General features: G+C 44.9%; 1 protein-coding gene across 1 annotated transcript; it reads left to right on the top strand.

Annotated features, from left to right (window-relative positions):
• Positions 1 to 2944: 2944 nt before the first annotated feature.
• LOC107729897 (delta-like protein A) lies at positions 2945 to 6613 on the top strand (the record flags this gene model as incomplete). The annotated part of the gene is made up of 9 exons (XM_016540632.1): positions 2945 to 3011; positions 3091 to 3348; positions 4133 to 4193; positions 4286 to 4416; positions 4650 to 4819; positions 4935 to 5151; positions 5239 to 6073; positions 6191 to 6440; positions 6559 to 6613. Coding segments are annotated over 9 exons (1995 nt in total), but the record flags the coding sequence as incomplete, so codon positions are not given.
• Between the last annotated feature and the right edge of the window lie 4987 nt (positions 6614 to 11600).

The following is an 11600-nucleotide window of genomic DNA, read 5'->3' as shown; positions in this document are numbered from 1 at the left end:
CGCAAATCTGCCTCTTTTTTATTTTGCACACACGCACTTTTTTTTTCAAACAACGAATACTGGCTTGGGGGGAAAATCGTAGCGGGTTCTAATGTAAGACAACAGTCGGGCATCGAAGACGTTCAAAAGACCAGGAAAAACAAACATATATTTATTTAAATGGGCTGCTGAGAATGGAACGATAAGAAGGCGATTTGCTTGCTTTTGTGGGGCTCCGCGGATCCCCCGATTATGAGAACGGTAGCGCAGGTGCTGCTTGGATTACCATACAGCTGAGAGCAAAACTTATTCCGCCTGCACACAATAGCGCAGCGCCCCGGGGATGGCCACGCGAGCAACACACACACACACACACACTCACCCGCGCGCGCTTCGGACTCTTTCACTGCACGCGTTTAATACACACACACACACACGAGCACGCACACACACACAGCGGAAAAAGGAAAGCAAGTGGAGAATTTGGCCTCCATACAAATGATGCGTATTCTTTTGTGAGTTTGCCTGACGCACACACAGTGTTAGCCTGAGGAATGTTTTTTACACACAAATCAGGAGACTCCATGAAGCAGGAAACGAAAAGGGAAGTCAACTGAGATTGTCTTCCTCAAATGTGCTGTTAGTTAACTTTTAGATTAGTTTAATTATGCCAAATAAAACGCACGCGTTTTATAACTCCCTGAGCGAATAAACAAACACAAAACCATCACGTATTTTTCAATTGCGTCGCATTGTACAGAGATTCAAATGCAAATAATGTATCTATAATAAATAATCTAACGTCTAAAACTTAACGTTGTAAATTACCGTCACTTTTACGCACACACGAGCAGCGCTGATTTGTTTAGGAGAGGTTGGTTGGTAGGGGCTGGTTGCAAGGGAGCCGCATTGTAAAGCGTGGGACAGATTGGGGGTAGTGGTTCATTAGCATATTATTACCCCGGCATGTGCCACCCCGTATAAAACTGGCGGCAGGCGGCCTCGCTCCAGATACAAACGCACAGTGTCCGCGGGAGAAGGACGTGAGGAGGGATGTTGGACCAGTGACAAACCCTGGTTTATAATCAGACCAAGAAGGAACTATAAGAATACACACGAGCATCTTTTCAACTTTTCTTCTCCGACTTCTGAGGATTATATCATTCTGACGGAATTCAACAAGTCCGTTTATTTTAAGTTGGGACTTCTCCGATTGTTTTGGACACTTCCTTCGGGAAAGAACTGGGGATTCTGTCGCTTTGTGCGCACTTGACATGAAAGGGAACTGCGTTCACGCTCAGTATCTTTTGAAAGCACGCCTCTTCCAATGAATCAGTCCGCAAAAAGAAAAGGCTTTTAATACGAGGGATCCCCTGACTGATCTGGGAGCAACCAAGTTGCTCAAAGACTTTCAATAACCTATTTATTTATTATTTATTCATCATGGGACGCTACTTACTGTTGCTCTTCTCCATCCTGTACATGCTGCTCTGCCAGGTAAGACTGACCTCTCACTCTTTTCTGAATCTAAAGCAATGTATTAATTGCAATCACATTTAGATCTAAAATTCAAACATTACTGGCTGGCGTAAGGGAGGTATTGTTTGAAGTGGGCAGCTGCCGGGAGTGCGCAGACAATGGAGCAGCTGTCGCCCGCTGGCCGCGCATACACCAGCTGTCCACTCTTATCTTCCCTACCCGGAGACATTGAGAGCACAGGAGGGAGAAAAAAAAGTTTTGACCCACAGTGAAGAGAGGGAGGAAAGAAGGGTCCCCTTGTTTGTGAGCGCCCTATTGTTGTCATGTGTTAAGCAGAAATTCTTCAGGGAATAATCTCACGCGTGCCATAAATTTACATGCTGGCGTCCTATTGGTTGCTCCCAGAGTGGGCTGGCTGCTGATTGGCTGGCGTAAGGGAGGTATTGTTTGAAGTGGGCAGCTGCCGGGAGTGCGCAGACAATGGAGCAGCTGTCGCCCGCTGGCTGCGCATACACCAGCTGTCCACTCTTATCTTCCCTACCCGGAGACATTGAGAGCACAGGAGGGAGAAAAAAAAAGTTTTGACCCACAGTGAAGAGAGGGAGGAAAGAAGGGTCCCCTTGTTTGTGAGCGCCCTATTGTTGTCATGTGTTAAGCAGAAATTCTTCAGTGGTGATTAGGAGATTTGAGTATTTTTTTAGCAAGAGAGACCGCTAATAGGTTTAAGTGACCCCAACTCCCTCTTCATTTGACATAAAATGTCCTAGTTAGGATTTACAGAAAACAAAGTTAAAATAAGAAAATGTGCTTTCACGATCTTAACGCAGGTGTTTTGTCCTCCTTACAGCAATTTGCCTTCCGGGATGCGACGAGGAGCATGGCTTCTGCGAGAAACCCGGAGAGTGCAAGTATGTTTATCTCATGTTTACGTCATTAGCTGTTGAAATCACCTTCAGGATTGATTTTCTAATCGGGCGATTTGTTTATTTTGTGCATCAGGTGCAGAGTGGGCTTTAAAGGCCGCTACTGTGATGAGTGCATACGTTACCCAGGATGCCTTCATGGAACCTGCCAGCAACCATGGCAATGCAACTGCCAGGAAGGCTGGGGTGGCCTCTTCTGCAACCAAGGTAAGAAAGCGAGCAGAGCAAAAGACACAAAAGATCAAAGAAGCATTTAGAATGGCCTTGAAAGACTAAGCGACACAAGGATGTTTGGTAGAGAGGAGAGACGCTGGCTGAAAGAGAGATATGGGATAGACGTTTGAGCGTGCAGCAGCTGTCCAGCTGCGCTCCAGCCATGTGTCACTGCTTTGGGTCGGATTAATCCACATGTGCTCAACATATGTCTGCCTCTGTTACAGATCTGAACTACTGCACACATCATAAGCCCTGCCTGAATGGAGCCACTTGTAGTAACACCGGTCAGGGCAGCTACACCTGTTCCTGTCGGCCAGGATTCACGGGAGCCAGCTGTGAGATCGCTATTGCAGGGAACCTTTTCTCTTATCATCGAAGCAGTGCATGCTGATTCCAAAGAGGATCTGACAACAGGTATGTGGTCTCATAACAGAAAAAGAATGTTAATATTAATATTTTTGAACACCATGACTGAAAATCTTTTTCTATGCAGAAAACCCAGAGCGCATCATCAGTACCATGACCACACAGCGGCACTTGACTGTGGGCGAAGACTGGTCTCAGGACCTGCACAGCGTAGGTCGAACCGAGCTCAAGTACTCCTACCGCTTTGTGTGTGATGAGCACTACTACGGCGAGGGATGCTCTGTGTTCTGCCGGCCTAGAGATGATGCATTCGGTCATTTCACCTGCGGAGAACGTGGCGAAATCATCTGCGATGCCGGGTGGAAGGGCCAGTACTGCACAGAACGTGAGTAAAAATATTGTGTATTAATATAGTAAACATTGCATAAAATCCCATCACATTCTGTAAATGTAATGGTGTTTGTTTGAAAAAGTAAACCCAGATTTGAAAACACTGCATGCAACTTATTTAGAAAAGAGAGGGAGAAAAAGCAAGGGGAAAAACAACAAAGTTAACGGTTACGAACAACTTGTAACTAAAACCCCCGCCCCCCCACACTCACACTCCCCCTTCCAACCCACTTTCACAACACACCACTTGATTTATTCCAGTCGGGAGGAGGAAAGTTTTTAGGAATAATCTCACGCGTGCCATAAATTTACATGCTGGCGTCCGATTGGTTGGTCCTATAGTGGGCCGGCTGCTGATTGGCTGGCGTAGGGGAGGGATTGTTTGAAGTGGGCAGCTGCCGGGAGTGCGCAGACAATGGAGCAGCTGTCGCCCGCTGGCTGCGCATACACCAGCTGTCCACTCTTATCTTCCCTACCCGGAGACATTGAGAGCACAGGAGGGAGAAAAAAAGTTTTGACCCACAGTGAAGAGAGGGAGGAAAGAAGGGTCCCCTTGTTTGTGAGCACCCTATTGTTGTCATGTGTTAAGAAGAAATTCTTCAGTGGTGATTAGGAGATTTGAGCATTTTTTAGCAAGAGAGAACGCCAATAGGTTTAAGTGACCCCACCTCCCTCTTCATCTGACATAAAATGTCCTAGTTAGGATTTATGGAAAACAAAGTTAAAATAAGAAAATGTGCCTCCATGATCCTAATGAAGGTGTTTTGTCCTCCTTACAGCAATTTGCCTCCCGGGATGCGACGAGGAGCATGGCTTCTGTGAGAAACCTGGAGAGTGCAAGTATGTTTATTTCATTGTTTATGTCATTAGCTATTGAAATCACCTCAAGGATCGATTTTCTAATTGGTCGATTTGTTTATTTTGTGCATCAGGTGCAGAGTAGGCTTTAAAGGCCGCTACTGTGATGAGTGCATACGTTACCCAGGATGCCTTCATGGAACCTGCCAGCAACCATGGCAATGCAACTGCCAGGAAGGCTGGGGTGGCCTCTTCTGCAACCAAGGTAAGAAAGCGAGCAGAGCAAAAGACACAAAAGATCAAAGAAGCATTTAGAATGGCCTTGAAAGACTAAGCGACACAAGGATGTTTGGTAGAGAGGAGAGACGCTGGCTGAAAGAGAGATATGGGATAGACGTTTGAGCGTGCAGCAGCTGTCCAGCTGCGCTCCAGCCATGTGTCACTGCTTTGGGTCGGATTAATCCACATGTGCTCAACATATGTCTGCCTCTGTTACAGATCTGAACTACTGCACACATCATAAGCCCTGCCTGAATGGAGCCACTTGTAGTAACACCGGTCAGGGCAGCTACACCTGTTCCTGTCGGCCAGGATTCACGGGAGCCAGCTGTGAGATCGAGGTCAACGAATGCACAGGAAACCCCTGCCGCAATGGAGGAAGCTGCACTGTAAGTTTGCCAACATGTAAATTAGACTTGTACACTACGTACAAACCAGTGCTTTTGCATTAAAACCCTCATTCTCGTTCTTTTACTAAGCATCCCGTTCCTTTTGCATTCATAGGACATGGAGAACACCTACAGCTGTACTTGTCCACCTGGTTTTTATGGCAACAACTGTGAGCTTAGTGCCATGACGTGTGCAGACGGGCCGTGCTTTAACGGCGGACGCTGCGCCGACAACACCGATGGTGGTTACTTCTGCCAGTGTCCCACAGGATACGCAGGGTTCAACTGCGAGAAGAAGATCGACCATTGCTCCTCCAGTCCATGCTCTAATGGTATGATGCATTTTGGATTTGAACTTCATGAACCTTTGTGATCAAAAGCGGTCCAGAATCTCATTCTCTTCCCTTTTTGGTCCACAGGTGCACGCTGTGTTGATCTGGTAAATTCATACCTGTGCCAGTGTCCCGAAGGATTCACGGGCATGAACTGCGATCGTGCCGGGGACGAGTGCTCACTGTATCCCTGCCAAAATGGCGGGACTTGTCAGGAAGGGGCCAGCGGTTACATCTGCACGTGCCCACCTGGATACACCGGACGAAACTGCAGCTCACCTGTGAGCCGCTGCCAACACAACCCCTGCCATAATGGCGCCACCTGCCACGAGAGGAACAACCGCTACGTGTGCGCTTGCGTTCCGGGATATGGAGGACGCAACTGCCAGTTCTTGCTTCCGGACAGAGCGTCCCAAATTGCCGGCGACGTTCCCTGGACTGCCGTGGGATCGGGAGTCCTGCTGGTGCTGTTGTTGGTAGTCGCATGCGCCGTGGTGGTGGTTTGCGTTCGCTCAAAGGTTCAGCAGCGCCGACGGGATAGGGAGGAGGAGGTCGCCAACGGGGAAAACGAAACGATCAACAACCTCACGAACAACTGTCACCGTGACAAAGACCTGGCCGTAAGTGTCATCGGGGCAGCACCTTTAAAGAACATCAACAAGAAGATCGATTTTCACAGCGATCACGACGACCTGAGCATGACAACAGAGAAGGAGAAGAGGAGCTATAAGACACGACATGCGCCTGCAGACTACAACCTGGTGCATGAAGTAAAATACGAGGTGAAGCATGAGGTGAAACTGGAGCATGCTGGGAAGGAGATGGCGGCGAAGGAGTTGTCCGAGAGCTGCGAGGACGTAAAGTGCCAATCTCTGCAGGACTCTTCTGAATTTGAGGAGAAGCGCAGGAAACGTCTGAAAAGGTAAAAATTGTGTTCAAGTAATCTTGTCCAAGATAACAATCTCTTCCTTTGAATATTTACTCAATTTCCTCTCAAATGTATGCATTGCTAACATGCTACTCTCTTTTTTCTTTACAGTGATGCATCAGAAAAGTCAAAATATTCAGAGTCGAGGTATTCTGAATCAAAGTATTCTGAATCAAAGTACTCAGAATCAAAGTATTCAGAATCAAAGTATTCAGAATCAAAGTATTCCGATTCGCTGTATTCCGAGTCAGCATGTGCGTCGGCATATGCCTCGGCATCCACGTCGGCTTGTGTCGACACCAAATACAAATCCGTCATGGTGATGTCGGAGGAAAAAGATGAATGTGTAATTGCAACTGAGGTGAGTGTCACATGTAGTTGACTTTATACATTATGCAAAGAAAGTATGTCCATTAAGCATTCTTACCTTGAATCTGAGAACGAACTAACAGGCGTTTTGTTGTCTTTTCCCATCTCAGGTGTAATGGGCCCGCAGGAAGCCGATGGATTGTGTCCTATGGGAGACATTTTGAACTCCCTATGAAAATGCTGCTGCTCGAAACCTGGTGGAAATGTCCCACCTCATGACTAATGCTGCTGAGAAACTAAGACTGATTAACTGATATTCAGGATGAGCTGGTTCTCTGTACTGAAAGAGGCACAGGCAGTGGTGGCCTGTAGGCTTGGAAACTTATGGAAATGATAATGATGACAGGAGTGTCATTAAAATTTCAAAAGTAGTTGTAAAATTTACCTGTAAAGCCATTTTAAAGGTGTTGGACAATATGTGTCCATTTTTAAATGTTTTTAACATGGGTTCATCACACGGGAATGGCATTAGGAAGGAAGTAAAGAAAGAGAAGAGAATACAAGAAAAGTAAAGTATCGCAGTGTTTTGCCATGTGATGTCCAATAATGCGTCAGCATTGTGGCAACGTTTTAGCAATATTTTGGCAACATTTGCTGGTTTTCCGCCAATAATTCCCACAGGCTTTTACTGTGCCCAGAGACTGCACCAAACATTAAGGATGTTAAGGACGTAGTTTAAAATAAATGTGTCACAAACTGTTTTGCCTTTGACTGTCTTGACACCTTGGTGAAGTTGTGAAAAAAGATGAATGTGTAATTGCAACTGAGGTGAGTGTCACATGTAGTTGACTTTATACATTATGCAAAGAAAGTATGTCCATTAAGCATTCTTACCTTGAATCTGAGAACGAACTAACAGGCGTTTTGTTGTCTTTTCCCATCTCAGGTGTAATGGGCCCGCAGGAAGCCGATGGATTGTGTCCTATGGGAGACATTTTGAACTCCCTATGAAAATGCTGCTGCTCGAAACCTGGTGGAAATGTCCCACCTCATGACTACTGCTGCTGAGAAACTAAGACTGATTAACTGATATTCAGGATGAGCTGGTTCTCTGTACTGAAAGAGGCACAGGCAGTGGTGGCCTGTAGGCTTGGAAGCTTGTGGAAATGATAATGATGGCAGGAGTGTCATTAAAATATCAAATGCAGTTGTAAAATTTACCTGTAAAGCCATTTTTAAGGTGTTGGACAATATGTGTCCATTTTTAAATGTTTTTAACGTGGGTTCATCACACGAAAATGGCATTAGGAAAGAAGTAACAGAAAGAGAATACAAGAAAAGAAAAGTAAAGTATCGCAGTGTTTTGCCATGTGATGTCCAATAATGCGTCAGCATTGTGGCAACGTTTTAGCAATATTTTGGCAACATTTGCTGGTTTTCCGCCAATACTTCCCACAGGCTTTTACTGTGCCCAGAGACTGCACCAAACATTAAGGATGTTAAGGACGTAGTTTAAAATAAATGTGTCACAAACTGTTTTGCCTTTGACTGTCTTGACACCTTGGTGAAGTTGTGATAACATTTTAGCAATATTTTGGCAACATTTGCTGGCCCCACAAGTCAGTGTACAAGGGACTACATCAAAACGGTGGATGTTCAGCCATACTGGCCTGTCTTTCACTGGGTTAAAATGTCACATGATGTCATATCCTGTCACATGACCAGTGAACTCTATGTGTAAGTGCTCAAAAAAAAAAATCTCAAAGTCTTCCAAGCCTCCGCTTTTTTGCATTATGGTTTAGAAAATGTATGTAATTTGTTTTTTTGACATAAGAAAATAAGTTTGTGTTGTTGATGATGAATAATATCCTTGTTTGTATGTTTTTTTGTTTTCTTTTTTATAACAAGAGTTGTATGATTTAAGTTAATTTATTTTATTTAAGTTGTATTTCTAAATATCTGTAATGTTTTTAAGATTATTTAAGTTTGCATTTTTCCTAAGTTGTTCCTGTTACTTGCAAAGGCACTTCGGGTTGCTGGGATGTTTTGAGAAAAAGTTATTTAAAGAAGGATTGTAAAAAAAAAAATGTTATTAATGCTATTGTTTTCATTAACAGGCTTTTGTTTGATTTTCTTTCTCTGAATGAAGTTTTAGCTTAAATTATTTTTCCAAATAAAGATTATGAACTATCGATTTTGTTGTTTTAGTAACTCCACCACACACTTCTGTTTCACATATATTGGTCTTAAAATAGAGCATCTTTACATTCATATTTGAATGCTGACACAATTCTTACAGCATTTTCAACCTAAAGAAAAGACAAACTTATAAACCACTCAAACCACCAAAAACAAACTGCAAAATCTTTAAAGTGTTGTGAGACGCTGCTAAATTGGAGCCTCTTTTCTTGTAAGCCTCTTTTGTGGTGGTTCACGTTTTCTTTTCTCTGTGCTGGATTTATGACTTATATGTGTGCCACTCTGTAAGGGTTGGAAATGGTTCTTTAGAAAATGGGGAATAGATTGGGATGCGGGTTCTTTATAGGGATGAGAACGAAGCTAATCATTAACATCTGCTCTGGCCTCTCGGTCACCCCATACTGGGCTATTCATGGCTTTACCCCACATTCTGCCTGCCGCGGGTGCATCGCTCAAGAGAAGGGCCTTTGAGAAACGCCGTCAAATAGCTGCAGGATGTTTACAAGTTTTCCAACCAGACTAGAGGGAGAAATTTAAGGCTTTGGGAAGGGGGGAAAAAACCCTGAACTAGTTGGCACATTTCCTAACTGGATGAAACTATTTGGCAGGTGTTTTGGCGGGAAAGCCTTTCTTGATTTCAAACGCACATCACCAAAACAACAAACAAAAACAAACAAAAGAAGTTTTTAAAAATTATTAATTATTTCTCTTGCGCTATTCTAGAGAAAGTTTGTATGAGATTTTGTATCCTAACACTGATGCAGCTAGAGAACAAAATGTCTTTTGTTGAGCCTTTATGGCTAAACATTAAGCTCGAGGAGAAGTTCAGAGGAGTTCTGGCTGAGGTCTCTTACAACACTCATCAATGGAGCTCTGGGGAACAGGCAGAGTCACACAATGTAGTGGCGGACAATAGCCGATACAAAAGGGCACCATTTGGGAAAGGCAGTGTGTGCCTATGAATGGAGGGAAGGGAGGGGGCAAAGAACGACAGATGTTGTCTGTCCTCCTGTGTCAAAGCGTCCTGCAGGCAGAAAACACCAGCTAGACCCCACATGGTCATGAAGGAGAGACACAATGGAGACCCTTCAGCTCACGTCTCTTGGTCTCCTCTGATATTTCGCAATGTAACTTTAAACTACTTCACACAGCGCTATGAAGTACTTCACTTGATTTAGACATCCATCCTGAGATCAGTCAATAATAGCTTTATTTTATACTGTTCCTAACACTTTCTTTACGCCATGAGCAGCCTCACTATTATTACTGCTCATATTTAAAGTTATAGAGTTTTCAAAACCCCTAACACCTAGCAACCTCATAGCAACGCCAAGGCAACCACTCAGAACACTCTAGCGATCTCATAGCGACACCCAGGCAACCACTTAGAACATCTTCATAGCAACAGTCTGGCAACCATTCAGAACACCTTCATAGCAACGCCCTGGCAACCACTCAGAACACCCTTGCAACACCCTGGCAACCAATCAGAGCACCTTCATAGCAACACCCTGACAACCACTTAGAACACCTTCATATCAACCCAATGGCAACCACTCAGAACACCCTAGCAACCTCATGACAACTCCCCAGAAACAAAATTAGAACAGCCTAGTAACATCATATCAACATCCAGACAACCACTCAGAACACCTTCACAGCAACACCCAGGCAACCACTCAGAACACCCTAGCAAGATTATAACAACACCCTGACAACCACTCAGAACACCCTAGCAACCTTTATAGCAACACCCTGGCAACCACTCAGAACACCCTAGCAACATCATAGCAACTCCCTGGCAACCACTCAGAACACCCTAGCGACATCATAGCAACACCATGGCAACCACTCAGAGCACCTTTATAGCAACACCCTGACAACAACTTAAAACACCTTCATATCAACCCCCTGGCAACCACTCAGAACACCCTGGCAACCTCATAACAACTCCCCAGCAACAAATTAGAACACCCTAGCAACATCATAGCAACATCCAGACAACCACTCAGAACACCTTCACAGCAACACCCTGACAACCACTCAGAACACCCTAGCAACCTTTATAGCAACACCCTGGCAACCGCTCAGAGCACCCTAGAAACATCATAGCAACTCCCTGGCAACCACTCAGAGCACCTTCATAGCAACACCCTGACAACCACTCAGAACACCCATCCAAATGAAACGATTTAATGTTTGGTTCCTAAAGAGTAAATTTGGGTGTGGCCTTTTACACTAAAATTATAGCGCAATCGTAACATTGCTTTCGTCAGCCTCTGCCAAGTGCAACCCAAGATCAAGCTGGCCAGGCGTTCTGCACTTCAATTAGCACTGGAGCTTGAGCTGCCATCAGTGTGACTTCATGGAAAACAAGGAGGGGAATAAGAGGCTTGCTCTGTGATCCCGTTGCATTTTAATGAGCCGATCAGACAGTAACACTATATTCCAGCACAACATGACGATAACATACGAAACAGCAGCACACTCGAATCGCAAAGTCATCGGTCATGTCCAAATGAGCTGCGAGAGCTCAGCTCACGTCCACCGACGCTGGTTACTTATACGCCGTTACCGGCAGAGTGAAAAACTAACCGGAGAAGAACAAGAGCCAGAGCTGGAAATAACTGAGGAACACAGAGGACGAGAAGAAGAACATGTGAACTGGGAACAGGAGAACAAGGAAGCAGACTCGGGTGCAACAGGGACAGAGCAGGTGTGATGAAATAGTCATGAGGAGAGGCAGAGTCTAGCTTGAGTTACACCTGCCGCTCCTAAAGTAATGAAGGAAAGAGCCAGAGGAGGAACGCCACAGAGATGGGGAGAAGAAGGAGAGATACAAGACGCTGGCAAGGGCATTAGCGAAGCCTCGGGAGCATTGAGAAGGTTTGTGGAGTGTTTTATTTGTGCACCTCTGCTATTGAATTGATTCTATTCCATCACTGCTGGTTACTTTCATCTTACGTTAAAAGGCGCATGTCTTGCTCACCTTGCATGTCTGTGCTGTAAGCTC

Source organism: Sinocyclocheilus rhinocerous, unplaced genomic scaffold, assembly GCF_001515625.1.
Source record: "Sinocyclocheilus rhinocerous isolate Xijiao unplaced genomic scaffold, SAMN03320098_v1.1 scaffold313, whole genome shotgun sequence".
NCBI classification, from domain to species: domain Eukaryota; kingdom Metazoa; phylum Chordata; class Actinopteri; order Cypriniformes; family Cyprinidae; genus Sinocyclocheilus; species Sinocyclocheilus rhinocerous.
The sequence above is the reverse complement of the archived record's forward strand: the minus strand, read 5'-3'. Positions and strand labels throughout refer to the sequence as shown.